Source organism: Peromyscus californicus, unplaced genomic scaffold (genome assembly GCF_007827085.1).
Source record: "Peromyscus californicus insignis strain IS unplaced genomic scaffold, ASM782708v3 Scaffold_6__1_contigs__length_162567912, whole genome shotgun sequence".
Classification (NCBI taxonomy): domain Eukaryota; kingdom Metazoa; phylum Chordata; class Mammalia; order Rodentia; family Cricetidae; genus Peromyscus; species Peromyscus californicus.
Window position 1 is genome coordinate 158,671,326 of NW_026294584.1, and position 21,162 is coordinate 158,692,487.

Below are 21,162 nucleotides of genomic sequence, written 5' to 3' on the forward strand. Positions count from 1 at the left end.
TAAACACTTATTAGTTGAAGTTCAACACTTACAGAACACTTACGGATATTTATGTGCATATTGACTGAAAACCTGCAAATATTCATGAACTCCAACCAAATATTCACCTGTCAAAAGGAATTCTTAGATGTGTACTCTCAAAAATCTTTCAAAATTCTGATAAGAAATTTAACATAAAAGTTTAGGGGGTTGGGGAAATGGCCCAGGGATTAAGGGCACCTGTGGCTCTTACAGAGGACCTAGGTTCAGTTCCCGGAACCCACATGGTAGCTCACAATCTCCTGCAACTCCAGTTCCAAGGGATCTGAACCCTCTTCTGGCCTCCATGGGTACTGCACACATAAGGTACATGTACTTACATGAGTGCAAACACCATACACAAACAAAAGTAAACAAATCTTTTACAAGCTAATCACTAATTTGATGGTTCAAGTTCATTTTTCTGAGGTTGTCTATACATGTATCTGTCTGAAAAGTCAAAACATAAAAACCCATGGAAGAAAACATTAATGGCTACAATATACATTTGCTAGTATAAACAGTTTCAGAACCTGAGAGGACCATACAATTGTAATTTATACATACTACATGGCACATACATGTAAAACATGTGCATCTAGATGATCACCATTTAACTCCTTCATATCTGTTAGCATCTTCCCAAAAAGCTTCCTAATACAGGTCCACACTCCACTAAACACAAAACATCAGTGAGATACCCATACATCCAAGTAATCATGAGAGATTAATGTGCAATCCAAACATCATGGGGAATAGACCGAATCTCCATCATGGGGAATGGGCTGGATCCCATCACAGGACAGGCTGGATCCCTATCACAGGATAGACTGGATCCCATCACAGGTAGGGGACAGACTGGATCTCCATCACAGGAGACAGATCAGATCCCCATCATGGGGGACAGACTGGATCCCCCATTATAGTTCCTTTCTTTCAAGGTTCAGCACTTTTTATCACAAGATATTTATTTTGAAGCTACAGCTTGCCAGATACATCATTAAATTCTGTAGCCAAAATAACAGCAGTGGCAACAAGACTTCTAATAGGTTACTGTTCCCTAGAACCTCCTAAATTTTAGAGTGTGTCATTTTTATAAAGACACTGACTGAAGATCCCTTGGGGGAGACTCATTCTAAAGCAGGTCCTGTCTACGCACAGACAAGATCACATCTATCTTTCAAAACAAAAATAACAAATTAGGTATTATATTGCATGCCTACAATTCCAGCACTCCAGTGGCAGAGACAAGGGGATTGCCAAGAGTTCAACGTCAATCTGAACAATATACTGAACTCTGGGCCAGCCTGTGCTACAGAGTGAGACCCTGTCTCAACAACAAGGAACAGGGTCTGAGGAACACAGCCTCATCTGCAGCTACCATCAAGCTGGGGTTACAAACACTTTCAGAACTCCAGGGCCCTCAGTCTTCAATGTTCATTTTCTTGGGTACAGAGCTGAGGACTGAACCCAGAGCCCACATGTGCTAGGCAGGCGCCCAGCAACAGCTCACCTGTTTAAAGGCCTGAAGCACTTCTGCTCTCTGGCTGAAGTGCTTGAACAACAGCTGCAGGGCTCCCGAGAGCAGCGGAGGGTAGTCGTGCATGATGAGGTGGATGAGGACCCGTAGGAATGTCCTGCCTCCTTCATCGTCAAGCTGAACTGGAGTTTTTTCCTTTCTGTGAAACCAAAAATTAATTCTAAAATAACACATCACATGATATCTATATTAAAGTCATTTCAACTATATGTGTTTTTAAACTTAAACCCTTGTTTTCTCAAAATAAGAGATGAGAGGAAGACATTGTTACTTCTTAATCTTATATAATTGATGATGTAACAATGACAAAGATGGTTCCTCAGCCAATCTCAAGAGTTAGTCACCAACACACAGGAAAAACAAGCGCTGAGTGATCCCTAAATCATTTTAATTGTTATCTAGCATATAAAATGATGGGTTTCATTATGACATTTTCATACATAGTTCTTTGTCCACTACCCTTTTTGTCCTCCTTGCTCTTCCACTCATCTCCTCATCCCTCAAAGATCCCCCTCCTGTGAAAGCATTTATTGACAATGTCGACCAATGGCCCAGAGCCCAAGAGATCACCACACGGCAAGTGGGGCGGGACAGTCACAAAGGCACAGCCATCACCACAGGGGCTCTGAGCACTTGGTAGCACAGTGGGACTGGGAACAGATTCCCCTGGGACGAAAGGTCTCTCTAAGGCATGTGCACTTGCTGATGGGCTGTGCTCCCGGAAGCAACCCTTACATGACTTTGTGGTTGAGTAAGCATTGTAGAGGGCATTGTGCAAGCCTACATGGCCTATCACGCACCTACGTCACGTAATATGTGTGGGTTACGTAGGTAGGGGAAGGACAGATATGATAGAGGGATGGATGATAGATAACAGATGCATAGAACACAGACAGTAGATAGATGCATACACACATGACTGACATGTAGAACTGACACACAGACAGAGAGGTATATGGCACATGACAGAGCCAGAGATGCATACACTCATAAACGTCATTGACAGACAAGATACATAAATATTCTAGATGACAGGCAGATACACAGATGACTTTAAAATGATAGCTCTATACAGAGATATAAATAGATGATACATAGATGACAGATGATAATGTATTGATTCTAGGATCACGATGAACAAGGTAGCACAAGGGAAGTGATGCAATCAGGAGACAAGGGGCATGAGCTGCTGCTGATCACACACATGCACACACATGCATGCACACATTCTCTCACATATACACACTCACACATACATGTACTTACACACGTGCACACACTCACACATACATAGACACATACATACACACTCTCACACATGCATGCACACATTCTCTCACACACTTACACACATGCATGCACACATTCTCTCACACACTTACACACATGCATACTCTCTCACACACATGCATACTCTCTCACACACATGCATACTCTCACACACATGCACACATGCATTCACACATATCCACACACATGCACAGACATACACACACACACACACATCAAAATTATAGTTAAGAGTATATTCACTACATAAGCAAGTAACAGTCACACTCAAGTACTCCATTCTACCTGTGACCACATGTGCTACACACTGACACAGTTGGCTGTGTGGCACTGTCCACAAGCTCCTCCACAGACACCACACTAACACGCTGCACTCTTGACAACTGGATGGCTGTGAAGTCCCTGGTCTCTAGGAACTTTTCAGTTCTTGCCATTTTATAGAACACAGTTCTATCATGGATCTGTCACCTGGAGCCGTCAATGGCCAAAGTGACATTATGCAGCTCATGTCTGTGTGTTAAGATAAGATCATAGACTGGCTTTACCTTTCTTCCCCAGAATAATAAGTATTTCAATAGGAAATCATAACAATAGAACAATAAGGCTATACAAATGTTCACTAGATGATGGATCTTCTGGGGGCTCTGTCCTTCCGCCTTCCTCCCTCGTCCCTCCTCCCTCCCTGCCTCTTTTCTTCCTCCCTCCCCTCCTACCTCCCCTCCCTCCTCCCTCCTTCCTCTTTTCTCCCTTCCCTCCTCCCCTGGACAGAGCCTCACTATGTAGCCCAGGCTAGCATGGACCTGTGCACCTGACAGTTAATTTTTAATTCTTTTTCCCTCTCTAGGAAAAAGAGGCAGTAGGGAGCTCAATGTGGACATGTTTATCTCCTCGGATTATCTAAGGTCTAATAAAAATGAATGTCAGTAATTCTACCTGAGATTTACTTGCTCATTTTGATTGCTATTATATCATTTCTGAAAAATAAACTTGACAACAATACATGCCAGGGATGTGGCAGCAAAGGAGAGCAGTCATTTTCTTCCACCGTGGACACTTCCAACTGGCATGGAATGTCTGATTTCTCACTTGTAAAGTTAAGGATGACATCAAAAGACGCCACTTTCTGCCTCCGCTACCTAAGACTCTTGGACGCAATGTGTTATGAGATACCACACTGTTTCTATGGGGGCTGACAGGCATCTGTGTGCTGCCATCATCTAAGGAAAGAAAAGCTAATTCTGAGAGAGTTAAGTATGTAGATCTTTTCTCCCATTTTTTTAAGGTGATTTAAGTAAGAGTCATACTCTTCCTTCTAGAGTAAATTCCGAGCTTCATTTCTGACAGAAATCATGTTAGCAGCAATCGGAGTATCTAAATACGTATAAAAAGACGAATGATAGCAAACTATGGATAAAATTCTAGGTGAGACACATTCGCATATAAGATAAAGACTCATTACAGTACCTTCCAGCAAACATGGTTTCTGCCTGAGCCGCAATCTCGTCAATGTCAGGGACAATAGCTGTGAAGATAACACAAAAAGTCTTCATTTTGTTTTAATTCATGTTCATAGTCGTTTACTTGAAGATGTTTTTTATTTTCATACTTTTTGTGACACCAAATGTTAACAGTTCAGAAAATTACAATATAGTTCCACTTAAATCAGTGTGATGGTGCTTTGTCAACTAGACACAATGTAGAATCACCTAGGAAAACACTTCAATGAGGAATATTGGGTTAGGATGTCGAGGGCTGTCTTGATTACTAATGTTCATTGATGTGGGAAGATCCAGCCCACCATGGGTGGCACCATTCCCTAGGCAGGAGGTCCTGAGCTGTACACAAGTCAAGCAGAGCACAAGCGGGCAAGCATGTGCGCATTGACTTCTCTCTCATCCTGGTTGTGGACACATGACCCTTTCTCTCAAGGGCATGTTCTGTGACTTCCCTGTGATGATGGGCCATAACCTGGAAACAGAGACTGAAACAAACCCCTTTCTCCCCTAAATTGCTTTTTATTGGAGTATTTTATCACAGCAAACTGGAACAAACTTGAACATCTTAACTGAAGTTCCTGCATGCGTGTGTATATATTCAGATGCTGAATATGAATCCAGGCTGCAAATGTACTATCTCCCCCTTTAATACTTTAATATAAGCTGTGCTTACATTACATATACCATGCTTACATTACTGCCATCAAATGGATCAACAGCCATCTTTACAAAGGTGCTCTGATTTATAGGTGTATGTATGTGTGTATTTGATATGTCAAACACATGTGTGTATTCCTACACAAACACACACACAGGGCGCACTAGCGATGGCACGGGAGAGCAATCGGCTCCACCAGAGAGAGGAGTTTCCGGGGTGCCTTTAACCTCTGCTTGTGTGCTTTACCGACACTCAGAGCGCATGTTGCCAGAAGTCTGGCTTCTGGGAGTCAATAACCGTTACGTTTCTGTCAATGCGGCCGCCAGCATGACTTTCTGGTCCTGCCTGACTGTTCCTGGAAACAGCCCTTTGGGGTTCCGCACTTCTGGGAAACAGCGGTGCTGTTTCTGCAGGGGTGTCAGGAGTGGCTCCTTGCCTGCCTGGAATGGTGGCTGCTGGTCTGCAGGGAAGGCTGGCTGCAGAGCAGGGGCAGGGGCGGGTGGTGAGGCAGCAGTCGGGCCCCATTGTCATCCACGAGCACTCGGGGAACTGTTCTTGTCTGACTGGTTGGAGAGGGAGGTGGCTCCTAACGCTGTTCAGGACTTTCCCATCTATACACAACTGCCAGCCTCAGAAGAGCTTTGTTAACTGGCTGGCTGTCCTAAGATGTAGTTGACAGCCCACCAGGACTGACCTGGACCAACCAGGAGAAAGGTGAGTTAATATCTCTGTCTTCACAAAGTCCTTTCTACAGCCTCAAAATTTTATGGCCATTCTTTATGCTCTTTCGGGTTGTGTTTCAAGTCTCAGAAACATTTAGATTTTTAAGCATGAGGTAGGATTCCAAAGCAAAGACACCAGGCCCTAGCACCACCACAGGCAAGCCTTCAGGGCCCTTCCTCTTTGTTCTCAGGCTAACCATGGCTTCCCCCAAAATGCCTTCTCAGCTGCACTTGACACTGCTCTTTGATCCAGGCATGAACACTGTTCTCAGATTTTCACCAAAAGAACAGAATGTGCAAAGGATTCAGACTCTGCAGCTGAAGAGGTCTCAGGGGTCTGGGGCTTTGATGACTTGGTAGCCCTGGCTGTCAACCTGCCTGAGTTTAGATCACCATGGAAACACCCTGGCTGCCCCTGTGAGGATGTTTCCAGGAAGGTTTGACTGAGGTGGGAAGATCCCCCTGAATGTGGGTGGCACCCCAAGGGCTAGAGTCCTGTACTGAAAAGGTCAGAGTGGGCAGAGCACCAGCACCCACCTTTCCCCGCCTCCTGACTGTGGAGACGCGTGTCACGCCGCACTGCCCCGCCCCTTGCTGCCCCTTCCACACTGAACTGGCTCCTCAAACAAGTCAACATAAAACCTCTTCTTTAATTGCTTTTGTCACAGCAACAGTGACTGATCTTCCCAGTCACCACCCCCCACCCGGCTTTCATCATCAGGAAATGCATAACAGCAACTCTGCCTGCCACAGCAGGGGCAGCTTCTGGACAGGCGCATTGGACGCAGTGCCAAATTCAGCAAATTCCCAGTTTCAACTGGCAGAGACTGTCATCTTCTAACACAGAAATACTTTTGTTTTAAGATAGATATGAAAGGTGCTTGGGGTCTTTAAAGCAGAATGCAAAAATCAAGGATCACGAAGAAGCTTTATGGCAAGCCATTATTTTGTAAGCTAATTTAAATACAAACATACGCACACATGCATATATATACAACACATGCATGTATACATGTGTATATATACATGCACATATATACATGCATGTATGCATACACATATATGTGGTGGTATTTTACTTGTACTGAGATGTGATTTTAATTGTATGTTAATAAAGTTGCCTGGGGGTCAGAGCTATTAGAGCCATAGCAAGTGCGTGGGGGCGGTGGCACACGCCTTTAAGGACCTGGAGGGCGGTACATACAGGCAGTGACGAGGCAGTCACGTGTTTGGGTTTACAACCAATGAGAAGGCAGAACAGCTAGACTATATAAAGACACACACAGGAAGTAGGTCCCTTTCGGAGAGCTCTCTTGACTGAAGAGGATCGCTGAAGCAGGAAGGGTGAGGCTCTTAGCTCTGACCTCTTGGCTTTCTTCTCTGAATCGACTCTGTGTTTCTTATTTAATAAGATGGTTGGTTACATCTACACATATATGTATATATACATGTATTACGCACACATCTATATACACATATGCATATATGCATACATGTATATATACATGTATGCATACACATATATACATGTGTGCATGCATACACACATGTGTATATACATATCTGTCTACACATACATATATACACACACATATATACAGACAACACACATGTACACATACACACATATATGTATGTACATATGTAATTTGAACAGAATGAGTAGACAGTGCTACTTCTAGAAAACACGGGTTATTAAATTAAAATCTCAGTGCAAGGCACAGACTACCTCCCCGTGAGTGGCTGATCCATGAGAGCAACCCCAGGGCCCAAACAACATACATTATTGTTTGCTCTTGGCTGCCCCAAAACTAAACGGCTGAAGACACCAGAGAAACCAACTCCACAGAGCAGGATGCTGGCTCTCCGGCGGGCCAGCCTCCAGGAGCCGAAAGGTACGGTGCAGGGAGAAAACACTGCAAGTCCCACCTAGTGCTGGACCCTGCACGCTGCAACCTGACATGCTGGCAGGGGAGGATGGGTGTGGGGCAACCAGCACCGTTTGATTGGACGGAGGATGCACAGCAGGAGGAAGACCACAGGCCCTCTCCTGGAACCCACTGCTGTTTACTAAATGCCTGTGCTGCCGGAAAGCTTTCTAAATGTTTACGTTTATCTTTTTTAATTTATTCTTCTTTTTAATTTTTCGAGACAGTTTTTTAAATCTTTTAAAAAGTATTTTATATTTGAAATTATAATATAATCATATCACAATTCACTTTCCCTCAAAGCCCTTCTATATATTCTTCCTTTGGTCTCTTCCAAATTCACAGCTTCTTTATTCATTAACTGTTTTTACTAGTTGTTTCCATTTCCCTATGTTCTCATCCCCCACTCCTCGCCCTATACCACCCCACCCCACTCCCAGTCTGCTCATGCAGATCTCATCCACTTCTCCTTCACTGGGCCATCCATGTGTCCCTCCTAGGGTCCCTCCAGCCAGTCTCTCTGGAGCTGTGGGTTGCAGTCTGGCCATCCCTTGCCTCACATCTAGTATCCACTTATCAGCTGATAAACTCCTTCAGTAAGGTGGCAGGATACAAGATTAACTAAAAAAAAAATCAGTAGCTCTCCTATATACAAATGACAAAAGTGCTGAGAAAGAAATCAGAGAAACATCACCCTTTACAATAGCCACAAATATATAATATAAAATACCTTAGGGTAACTCTAACTAAGCAAATGAAAGACCTGTATGATAAGAACTTTAAGTCTCCGAAGAAAGAAATTGAAGAGGATGTCAGAAAATGGAAAGATCTCCCATGCTCATGGATAGGTAGAATCAACATAGTAAAAATAGCAATCTTACCAAAAGTAATCTACAGATTCAATGCAATCCCCATCAAAATTCCAACACAATTCTTCACAGCCCTTGAAAGAACAATACTTAACTTTACATGGAAAAAAAAAACCCAGGATAGCTAAAAGAATCCTGTACAATAAAACAATCTCTGGAGGCATGATGATTCCTTACATCAAGATCTACTAAAGAGCTACAGTAATAAAAACAGCTTGATACTGGCATAAAAACCATCATGTGGACCAATGGAATTGAATGGAAGACTCTGACATTAATACACACATCTATGAACATATGATTTTCGACAAAGAAGCCAAAACTATACAATGGAAAAAAGAAAGCATCTTCAACAAATGGTGCTGGCACAAATGGATGTCAACATGTAGAAGATTGCAAATAGATCCATATCTGTCACTATGCACAAAATGTGGTGGCAAGAGTTTCCACCTAAAAACTGAGAAAAAAGATTCTAAAACGGAGCTAAAAACAGTTCCTAATTGTCTCTCTCAAATGAGCGGCAGCTGCCGGTTTGAGCTACTTGTGGGTTGCGTGCGCGCTCGACCTGCTGTATGGCGGGAGTGGGGCCTTTAAAAGTGGCACTTTGAGCTGCATGGTGGATTTAGCCTTTGCTAGTACAAAACAAAAAAAGGAGGTTTCTGGGCTACACGCTGCTTGGATAAAAGCATAGACCCACGATAACGATAGCTCCCAGAGCTGGCGGTAAACCACCGCCATGTTGGGAAGCTGAGGTGGGCAGAGCCAGCAGCCACAGCTGCTGCAGTTTAAAGCAATAGAGTCACAATAAGACAGATTCAGATGTAATAGTTTAAAATGTGTGTAAAATATACGTAGGCTTGAAAGAGATTAAAAAGGTGATATATACAGTTACAGAAACAAATACATCGTTTTAAAAAATAAAGTCTTTAAAGAGACAGTAAAATTAATATAAAAAATAAGCCACGTAAAGATGAATATTACACAGCAAATCTGGATTGTGTTGTCTTTGGGATTTTTAACTGCAGAAAAACATTTGATTGTAAAAGCTGTTGAGTTATGCCAAAATGTATATTTTAAAGGTACCTTGACTTCAAAATTTGGATATAAGGATATGTTGCTTTGGAAAAGAGTTTCTGCTTTTGTTCCCACAGAAAGCCAGAGGCTATGGATTTGTTCCAGATTAAGATACATCAGGTTTGACCAGCCAAGACCCCCTGAAAGGTCTCCGATGACACCATGGCCCAGATGATCCAACATCCAGAACCGTTTCAAGGCGACTGGCTCAGATGATACACCCTCAGGGACTACTCCATAATCCTAAAATTTTCTTTCTATCCCCATAAGATACAGCGCCCCCCTCCAGCAGGAAGTAGTAAGAGAAGCTACGCCCAAATTCCCAAATTATATGTAATTTTACTTTGTTAAGGTTAAAACCTTCCTTTTTGAAAAAAAAAGGGGGGGGAGTGCTGTGGGATGTTCTGTATGGCAAATGTGTTGCTGATTAGTCAATAAATAAAACACTGATTGGCCATTGGCTAGGCAGGAAGTGTAGGCAGGACAAGGAGGAGAATAAAGCTGGAAAGTGGAAGGCTAAGTCAGAGAGACACTGCCAGCCGCCATGATGAGAAACAGCATGTAAAGATGCCGGTAAGCCACGAGCCATGTGGCAAGGTATAGATTAATGGAAATGGATTAATTTAAGCTGTAAGAACAGTTAGCAAGAAGCCTGCCATGGCCATACAGTTTGTAACCAATATAAGTCTCTGTGTTTACTTGGTCGGGTTTGAGATGCTGCGGGACTGGCGGGTGACAGAGATTTGTCCTGACTGTGGGCCAGGCAGGAAAACTCTAGCTACACTCAAGTCCAAGTGGATCAAAGACCTCACCATAAATCCAGTTACACTGAACTTGATAGAAGAGAAAGTAGGAAGTAGTCTTGAACGCATTGGCACCGGAGATCACTTCCTAAATATAACACCAGTAGCACAGACACTGAGAGCAACAATTAATAAATGGGACCTCTTGAAACTAAGATGCTTTTGTAGGGCAAAGGACACAGTCAATAAGACAAAAAGACAGCCTACAGAATGGGAAAAGATCTTCACCAACCCCACATCTGACAGAGGGCTGATCTCCAGAATATATAAAGAACTCAAAAAGCTAGACTTCAAAATACTAAACAATCCAATTAAAAAATGGGCTACAGAGCTAAACAGAGAATTCTCAACAGAAGAATCTCAAATGGCTGAAAGGCATTTAAGGAATTGCTTAACATCCTTAGTCATCAGGGAAATGCAAATCAAAATGACTCTGAGATACCATCTTACACCTGTCAGAATGGCTGAGATCAAAAACACTGAAGACAGCTTATGCTGGAGAGGATGTGGAGAAGGTGGGAATGTAAACTTGTACAGCCAACCTACATCAGCAAGACCTGAACATCCCAGTACAGAAGAAACAGAAGAAATGTTTACGTTTACATGCAGAGATCTGTGCTGCTCTCAGCTGTGGTCAGAGAAGCTTCTTTTTGCGTGGGTGATGGTCAGTGCAGAGAACTGGTGGAATACGGGGTCTATAACCCTGAGTGCTCAGCTGGGGATGGGTCATCTCTAACCTCCCACAGTCCCAGGTGCAGGGAACCTCACAGATGACGGGCAGAGAGAGTGTAAGAGTCCGTAGACGGGGAGGAGTGCTGTGGGATGCTGGTGTTAGGCACGGCACGGCTGGTGCACACACCGACTCACAGCAGCCGAGGTCACCTCCACAAGACCAGCCCAGTGTGGTATCTAGCGTGGATATTGGTGGGTTGACCGTGCCCCAGTGAATGGCCACACACCCATGTTCATGTGGGCGGCCCTAACTGGATCCCAGGGTTGTCAATGATACAAACAGGGGAGGGAGGCAGGTGGGGGAGGGAGGGAGCTGGTGATGGATGGAGATGGTCGAAATACATTCTATAAATACATGGAACTTCCAAGGAGTAACAAGTATTATTTAGGATAATTTTAAAAGACACAGAATGCAAACGATAAACACTGTCGCAAAGGTACCTGACGGCAGCAGCGTGTCCGGGGAGCCGCTGGCAGAGGCGTCACCGTTGTCGCTGTTCTCCCCAAATTCCTTCTTGTATATGGACAGCATGTACGAGATCCGGTAATCCAGCCTGACGCTCAGGATGAACTGGAAGAGTTAACACGGCAAACTCAGTCCCATTAGCGCGTACTGAAAGACGCCACCGTTCTGCTAAGATGGCACAGCCGTCCGCACAGCACGTACACACGCCACAGGCTGGGGAAAGGGCTCAGTGGTAAAGCCCTCGCCAAGAAAGCCTGGGAACCGGGTTCATCCCCAGAACTCATGAAAAGTAAAAGAACCAGCTCCACAAAGTTGACCTCTGCCCTCCACAGCAAACACTGTCATACATGTGACCTCCATACAAACACTGTCATACACGTGACCTCCACAGAGAACACTGTCATACATGTGACCTCATACATGATATAATGAATTTTTAATGCAAGTCATGGCACACACCAGCCACAGTGCTGTCAATCTCCCAAATGAGCCAATTGGAGATCTTATTTGTAAACTACAAACTCTCACTTGTTGACCATTTTTGTCAGTTTTAAAATGAAGGAAACGGATATGTTTTCGTTGGTCAGTAATAATGAAAGCCCACAATTAATTAATTAATTTGTGATTGCATTTTTTTCTTTTTTTGGTTGTTTATTTTAGTTGGTTGGTTGGTTTTGAGACAGGGTCTCCTGTAGCCCAGGTTGGCCTCAAACTCCCCATGTAGCAGAGGATACCCTTGAACTCCTTCTGTTCCTCCTCTCAAGAGCTTGGATTGCAGATGTGTGCCACCATACCTGGTCTACATCGAGTTTTAGAACCAAGAAAACCTGACGCCCCACAACTGCTCTCTGGATACTCCATGTAGGGGCATCTTATGGGTCTAGAGAGGTAATGCTGATAGGATCCCAGACACACGGGCAATCTCCTTTGCTGAGAGGAAAATGCTGGAGCTGCTTTTGTGCACAGAAAGGCTGGGCTTCAACTATAGCAGAGTTGATCCAGTCCTAACATCTGCCCAGAAGCCAGGCCAGCCAGATGGCTGCAATGCTGGGTCCTGGGTTTCTCCACTGTGCTCCTGTCTCCTTGGATTTCTGTTATCATCATCTCAGTGGCTGATGTTGGACAGTAATGAAGTAGCCCTTCAGGCCCAGGCTCTGCTGGCGGCCTTGGGGAACCCAACATTGCCTGGAAGGAGCAAGTATCTGCCTGAGAGAACAAGGGACCACTCTGTTAGGAAGTGGCATGCAGGAGGCTGAGGCACAGGACCAGAGTGGATCGTCAGGAGGGTGTGCTGTGGATTCTAGTTGCCTTCCTGGCAACTAGCCTGTGATAAGCCTGATTTTCTGAGCACAGCTATTACCAGTGTCCCACACTCTCAAAGGGCCTCCTTCCTGGAACAGTAAACACTATGGTAGCCCAGGCTTTAGAAAAGCTGCCTCCTATGTTCTGTTTGTTTCCATGGCCCACCCTTCCTCCCCAGGCCCCGCCCCCCCTTCAGTGCTCAGATTCCTCTGTCCCAGGTCACTGCATCACACACGATTCCTGTTGCATCCTCACGTCTGTTCAGAGTCCACTGCACCTTCATTCTCTTCTCTACCCACAAGAGCAAGCTCTCAAGACACTGAACGTGTGCATATGATGCTTCTTATGATTCCAAGGCCAGGATCTGGATCTATCTCTCTCTCTCTCTCTCTCTCTCTCTCTCTCTCTCTCTCTCTCTCTCTCTCTCTCTCCCTTATCTTTATCCTTTCTGACTTCCCCCTTCCTTTTCCCCCCACCTCTCCCTCCATCTCTGCCCATCTTCTCCCCCACGCTTTGAAGGTCTTTCTGCTGCATCTGGATGGATGCAAGCTCATATCAGCTACTCTTTGTTAAGTTTATCCGCATTTGCTAGTCAGGTTGTGAGGAAGATGGTGTGGAAAAGGTGCCTACAGGACTGGGGACATGCTGCTCTTACAGGAGACTCCCAGCACCCAGCTCAGATGGCACACAACCACCTGTAACTCCAGCTCCAAGGGATCCAATGCTCTCTTCTGGCTTCTGTGGGGACCTGCATTCATGTGCACATACCTCCCTCACACACATACACACATGCACACAGAAATTAAAAACACTTTTTAATATAACATTTGAAGGTAGCCAGGTTGTAAACGTGATTCTTGAGGAGTATAAAGTCCAGAAGTAAGGACAAACCTCACAGTGACTCTTTTATTAACCTGCTGTGACTATGACACACACTGGATAAAGAGACTCCAGTGAATGGGCATTTATAGGGTGTAGGGCAGAGCAACATTGGGAACAGTAGACTAAGGAAGGGCCTAGGGCTTGGCCCTGAAGCAGGACAGCAGAGACAGAGCTAGGCTATGGGTGCTTAACACGCAAGGTTTTGTTTTTTTTTTAATTCAAGTGCCCAAAGGGCGGGGGAGAGAATTCAATGTGAACCACTAATGAAGCATTCACCTCTGTTGGAGATGAGTGCTCACAGAATCTCATTTCACAACCTTTGCTCCTCTAACTTGTCCAATCATGAAGATGCAGATACAGTGTAAGATAAAGAGGCAGAAAACAAGGCAGAGAAAAGGCTAAGCATGGTGGCTCACACCAATAATCCCAGCATCCTCAGCACTTGGGGGTGCTGAGGCAGGAGGATTCCCATGAGTTCAAGAGCAGCCTAAGTTCCATAGTGAGCTCTGGGCTTGTCAGGGCTACAGAATGAACATTGCCTTAAAAAAAATAAAAATAAATTCAAAAATATGTAAAGGTGGAGAGATTAAATAAGGTCAGAGGGTAATAATAAAACAATGCTCACTGAAAAACCTGTTCTTAAATGAGGTAAAGAGGGGAGGCCCCTGAGGAGGGAGAGCTGGCAGAGAGCCAGCAGCAGCCTGAGTGTGGCCACCGAGGACTTGTTGAATGTTCTCAGAAGGCAGCAGGTTGGCAGCATCACACTGTGGTACAGGAGATCCTGGGTGGATAGTCAGGCAGCAATAGAGGCTCAGAGAGACTTCTTCAAGTGCTGGGAGGAGGCGCAGTGAGGCTGCAGCCGCCCAGCACCACCTCCCACTGGCCCTGTAAGAGACCGTTGCTGAAGCCACAGCTGACAAAGGGATCACACGCATCGGGGTCATCCACCATGCTACGAGGGGTGAGCTGAACTGAGGGCCCCTTCAGTCCCTTTCTCAGATCCCGGATAAGAGCATGACATGAGTGTTCAAGGCCATGAACACAGGGTGGGGAAGCCTGCCAACATTTCTTAGGACTCGGCCTTTGGAAACCCTGGAGGAACTGGGAAATGCTTTATGATTATAAATCTAATTACTTGGAATGAAAAATGCACGGAGCGTTCCAGGACTGCTGACCTACTTCTGGTAGCTCAGTCTACGTTAGATGATGACGAAAGATTTGGGAAACTCTTTTCACATTCTTAAGATAGTCTTGAAAGCTACAGGCTCCATTCTCCGACTCTGTAATAAATGCTATAACAAAGGTAGCATAAGCCTGCTTCTCAGACTTACCTCAAAATTAAAATGCTAGAAATCATAGAAGGGTCTGGTACACAAAATAACTGAGCTCATTAAATTGATAACGTTAAGTATTAAACTTGGCTAATGTGAAAAAAAACATCCCCAGGTCCTTAGAAAAACAAAGAGAGGTAATTGTGTAAAGTAATAAAATCAGCATTAACAAGTTTGTTAATTAATGATGGGGGCAGTGAAGCAGGGTCTTTCTTTATTGCTCAGGCTGGCCTTGAACTCACAGAAATCTTCCTGCCTCAACCTCCTCAGTGCTAGAATTACAGGAGTATACCAATGTGTGTGACATAAAATTTTTGAGTTTTCTGTAACAACAGGAAATCTGAATACATGGGATTCACAAACATGTTTCAAGCAATTAAAAACAGAAAATGATTAGAATTCCATCATTAAATATGCATGCTTTAAAAATCTTTCTTAAATGAAGAAAATATTCAATCAGGGTCAATACTAGCTGATAATAAACACACAGGAAAGCAATTTTATCACCCTCAGAGCACTCTACAATTGGGAGGCATCAGTAGTGTACTTCGTGGGACAAAACAACAGGTAAGTGTGGAGAGGAGAATTGATTGCCAGCTCTGCTCTTCACTTAAAAACCATAGTAAAATGGGGCAATGGCTTCTCAGAATAAAATGAGACCAGTAGCATTTCAGAATCACATTACACCAATAGCATTTCAATATATTTACACAGCAAAACCAGATACAGTGCCTAACATCTGGAATCTCAGTGCTCAGAAAGCTAAGGCAGGAGGATTGATGCAAGTTTCACGTGATTCTGTGCTACACACACACACACACACACACACACACACACACACACACACACACGCAGACACAGACACACACACAGAGACACACATACACACATACACACACACACACACACACACACACACACACACACACACACACCCCAAAGCTTAAGTGAAGCCAGTGTCAAGCCACAGGACACACCTGTAGGATCTCGATGACCTTCAGCTTGGTGTCCATCACTGTCACATCCTCCTGCTCCCCGGGGCTCGCCTGCTTGCTGAGGTGCATGCTGGGCTGAGCATCAGGCACACTCACGGGGAAGATGGAGCCTCTGCTGAGTACCATCTGTGTCATCATCTCTCCCACCCCGTGGATGGTCCTCATGACGTTGTTGCCTAGCACGAGAAGAGGGCTCAGTCAACACACGCAAAACATGGTGGCCACAGCTTCAGCACAGATCATTGATGTCATTATGAGGACTTGGCTGCATTCTCCACACCCACATGTAACTGGCTGCATCTTGGGGATTTCTAAGTTTCCATTCATTTTATAAAAGCTGGGATGTAGCAGTTTGAAGGGTGGTGGGGGTCACCATGCTGTAGAATGGTTTGACAAACCAGAAAAAGAAATGGTTTTATCTCTAAGAGACAGCAAGTTAATCGTGGGCAAACAAAGACTGTGATCAAGTCCCTATAAGCAAATTAATAAGGTTCTCTTTGCTCTCTTATAAAATGTTTCAACCCTAAAGTTTAAAATCTAGAGGACGGTACCTGTCACTCTCTGTGAAGGGCTGGGGCAGGAGGATGGCTGGAGTCCAGAAGCTCTAGGCCAGCCTGGGAAACATAACAAGAGCCTGCTTCAACAGCAAAGAGGGTTTAGAATCCAAAGAGCACAAGCCTCCTTTGGAGGCTCAGAGGAACCCTAAATTCACCCTGTGGTTTCTCGGACTATCACTGGCTCTCATCATCGCTTTACACGTGCCTTAAGCAAACGATGAAGATACAGGACTCCGCCTGCACAGAGCCTTCCATCGCTCTGTAAACACCTTGTGAGGGTCACCCACGAGAACTGTTCCAATGGTTTTAGTTGGTTGTTTTGTTTTGTTTTTTAAGAGAGACTTGGAGATCGTCTGAATTGGTTCAAAACACTAAAGCCGAGCTCTTCCCTTGTGCCCATGAAAGTAAGCTGTGAAACCTTCTGACATCAGGGTCAGCAGACCCAGCCAAGGGATATTTCTCAACAGGCCTCCCATGAAGGGTCAGAAGCGTACTTACACATGTGCGGGCCACCAATGCTGATGTGGTTTCCCTACATCTCAAACCACCTTTCTTTTCTTTGGGTCCGATAAACGCCATTGAACCACATCCTTAGGGAGAGGGCTTGGAGTCTGTCTGCCCCGGGATAAAGTGTCAAACACATGGTTTTAGTAATTGCCAACACTTCAGGGTGGTGGGAAGGTCCTGGTTGGGTACCAAGAGTGCACAAACTGTCAGATGCCTTATTCCAGCATCTTTCCTTGCTACTCAGACAAGGGCTTTAGGCTTTCATAACACAAAAAGAGCTTGGAAGTTGGTTAAAGGTAAACAACCTCTTGTCTGGTGGGGGCGGGGGGAGCCTGAATTCTCAAATTAGCGTTTGTTCACTTATATCCTGAACCCAAGAAGGACATTATTATCTGTGGTCATTATAGAAACAGATGACAAGCACAAACACGTCCACTGAGGAGTCGCTGCCTGTCACTCCCTCTGAGTTTGACTTTTCCTCGATGTTCTCCATCCACACTACAGCACAGTCTGCAGCACGCCCCCTCGTCAGTCAAGGGAGCACCTGCCACTCTCACGACCTAGGCTGCGTCTTGTCTCCTCCAATAAGCAACTGGACTCAAAAGAACACTTGTCAACTTTCCTTTGCAGACACTGGTCTTGGCTTCTTGGGTGTTCATGAAATTCTGCTTGAAGTAAAGACCTCAGCATCTGGCAAAGAATGTTCCAGAAATGCAGAGAGTGTAAGCCAAGAGGAAAGGGAATAAAAATGAAACGCAGGGCAACAGAACTCCAAGTGATAAAAGAATGTAAACTGTGAGAATGCTCACAAGATTAAGATGCAAATAATAAATTTTAAAAAATTAAAGATGGCTAAAAAGAATGTGCATGGACCAGAGGGCAATGAGCAATGCTAGCTATACACAAGGACACTGTGAAAAGGTGGAGCCGCTTTGAATTTATCACCTTCTCCAAATGCACAGCTGGCTGAGATAATAAAGGAAAACATTCCAGTAACATGATTTAGAGTGCATGGAACACTGGCCATTTATCTGACGGGTATATCCCAGGCACAAATAAACTTGGGTTTTAATTTTGAAGTCCTGGGAACTGTTTGTTATATGGCTACTTAGATAACAAAAGGGGGGTGGATTTAAAAAATTACAGAAAAGGAATTTCCAAGGTTGGACAAAGGTGGATGCAGCTTGAGGGTATGAGAGCCCTCTGCTTTCGGTTAGAATAATCCCAAGGCAGAGGCTCCACTGTCCAGGACTCTCAAACAACCCCAACCATTGCTCCCAAATCACTGCACAGCCCACATCTTGGCAAGGTGCTGCAGATGTGCTGGTGGCCCCAGGCAATGACAGTTTTAAGTCACTGGGGCCACCCAGTACCTTTACCTCACTGCTGAGTATGCTTACGGGCTAGCCTCCAACGGATGCCTTTTCACGCTAATGAAGAACAGGCTCCTTTGTTAACCTTGCCCCTGGCTCACACAGAAATCCGAGGCACCCACAGTGTCTGAATCTTACTTAGATGTGCATGGAAAATAACCATTTAATCAAATGATTATTATAAAGAAGGCTAGCCTAGACAATTCTTTCCCCCAAACATAGATCCTGTCACCCACAAATTAAAATCCAGAGGCCAAAAACATTCTAATGTGTAACACATGTAGTCAGGAAGATAGGAGGGTGTGTTCCCATCCTCCCAGATCCTCACATGCCTGTGGCAAGTGGACGACAGAATTCCCCTGGCATTTCCATGTATGGCCAACTCAGAGGCCTCCAATTCAAAGATGCTGCATTTTTCACTTGTGATGAGAAATGTTAATGCCATGAACTTCTGCAGCTTAAAAAAACACCAGCCCAACCTGTACAAATCACAGGCACACAGACAGTGTGTCCCATGTCCACTGAGCAAATCACAAATGTGCAGGAAGTTCCATATCCATTTACCACAGGGGAATTTCTAATTATAGACTTTGGAGACAAGTCCAAGGTGACCAGTCCTCAATGTTGCAAAAGAATTCTCACTACTTCTCAACCATAATTAAGTAACATTTACAGCTTTTCAGTTAAGGTGTTAACACATAATCTTTTAATTCTCTGGAAAATTGACACCCTAGAATTCCAATTTTTTTTACTAATTAACTCAACATCAAGAATTTGAACTGATACAGTGTGTTGAGAGATTTGAGAAAATGGAAATCATCATTGTTAGGTTAAAAACAAAAACCATCAGGTGTGGCGGTGCACGCCTTTAGAGGTATGTGAGTCTCTGTGAGTTCAAGGCTAGCCTGCTCTACATAGTGATTCCAGGACAGCCAGGACTATGTAGAGACCCTGTAAGAAAGAAAGAAAGAAAGAAAGAAAGAAAGAAAGAAAGAAAGAAAGAAAGAGAGAGAGAGAGAGAGAGAGAGAGAGAGAGAGAGAGAGAGAGAGAGAGAGAAAGAGAGAAAAAGAGAGAGAGAGAAAGAGAGAAAGAGAGAGAGGAAGGAAGGAAGGAAAGTGGGAAGGAAGGAAAGTGGGAAGGAGGGAAGTGCATAGGAAGGCAGACCCCTGATTCCTTGAGAGAAATCAGAGGGTCGTTTGGGAAGACAATTGTTTTTATTATCCCAGTGGGCCAAGTGTCTCATCAATTTCAGAAGAGTGGAAAGCGATGAGAAAGTTGTGTAACACTGAAGCTGCACAAACTAAAAGTTTTCTGTCTTATGAATCACTCCACAGGGGCAGGATCGCGACTCACAATTGGGTTTGACAATTATTAACATGTGGATGTCGAGGATGCATGAGACTTGACAGAACTGGAATTTGTCCACAGCTAGCTTGTATTTTAAGTCCTCTTTGTGTGTTAGCCACCTAACGAGGGAGTCTCAATGGAAGGAGGATTGCCCTGATCAGATTGGCCTGTGGAATTTGTCTCTATTGTTGACTGATGTGGGAGGGCCCAGCCCACGGTGGGTGACACCATTCCTAGGCCAGTGGGCCTGGGCTGTATAAGAAAGCTAGGTGAGCAAGCCAGCAAGCAGTGTTCCTCCATGGTTCCTGCTTGAGTTCCTGCCCTGACTTCCCTTAGTGACTACTAAGACCTGGAAGTGTGAAACAAAATAAACCCCCTCCTCCCCAACCTGCCCATGTCAGAGCGTTCTACACAGCAGCAGAAAGGACTTGAGGGCCTCATCATCCACCATCTCTGGATATCAAGTGGACGACTTGGGAGGAAATCATTTCCCATCCCCTACACTAGAGACCTGAAAGGATTTCACAGCACATAGCCAAGCTCCACCTCTCATCACTGTCAAACACTGACATTCCAGTATTCGGAACCTCGGGATTTTAGTCTGCAAAACTGATCGTTAATTCTTCCCAGCTGGCCAGATGAGCCATGCATGGGTTCAGTATTGCTCTGTGACTGGGAGGTAACTTAGAGCATCGGATGTGAGGTATGCGGGGATCTCACAAAAGTGCATGCACGCATACACCATATGCCATCCAGACTTGAACATTCCATCACCCAGAGTGCTCCCTCATGCGCCGTTAGAGTCAGTCTCCGTCTCCCAAAGTTCTCCCCACCAAACACCAAAGCAACTGTCCTGTGGGTTCTCATATCATGCATGCACACATAAGGTGCCATTTAAGTTTTTCTTGTTTAACTTTTCAGGTGTGGGGGAATATATGCTCCATATATAAATGGAATTACACACACACACACACACACACACACACACACACACACACACATACACACACACACACACGCACACACACATTATAGTATATATTATAATGTGTGTGTGCGTGTGTGTGAGGAGCAGTGCCTAGACCCACTTCTTTCACCCCCAGCAGCTTCAGAGGCATCAGGATCTCCTCACAGCTTCAGAGACAGGAGTAAACTCCCCCGTGTGCAGCTGAGGAAATGCTTCACACCACTGTGTACTGGCTAATTTAGCAGGGAGTGGGGGGGGGGGGGGCTCAAATCTACATGTGGTGTTGTTTGCTTCTGACATATCT

At 44.7% G+C, this 21,162-nt stretch overlaps 1 protein-coding gene across 3 annotated transcripts in view; it reads right to left on the bottom strand.

Moving 5' to 3' along the window:
* Itpr2 (inositol 1,4,5-trisphosphate receptor type 2) overlaps nt 1-21,162 on the bottom strand; it is a 436,608-nt gene that overhangs the window by 259,256 nt on the left and 156,190 nt on the right. For all 3 annotated transcript variants that reach the window (XM_052719262.1, XM_052719263.1, XM_052719264.1), the window contains 4 exons: nt 16,089-16,282; nt 11,572-11,701; nt 4,313-4,370; nt 1,532-1,697 (listed from right to left, as the gene is read on the bottom strand). In XM_052719262.1, coding sequence (XP_052575222.1) covers nt 1,532-1,697; nt 4,313-4,370; nt 11,572-11,701; nt 16,089-16,282 — 548 coding nt within the window. The remainder of the gene's footprint in view (nt 1-1,531; nt 1,698-4,312; nt 4,371-11,571; nt 11,702-16,088; nt 16,283-21,162) is intronic.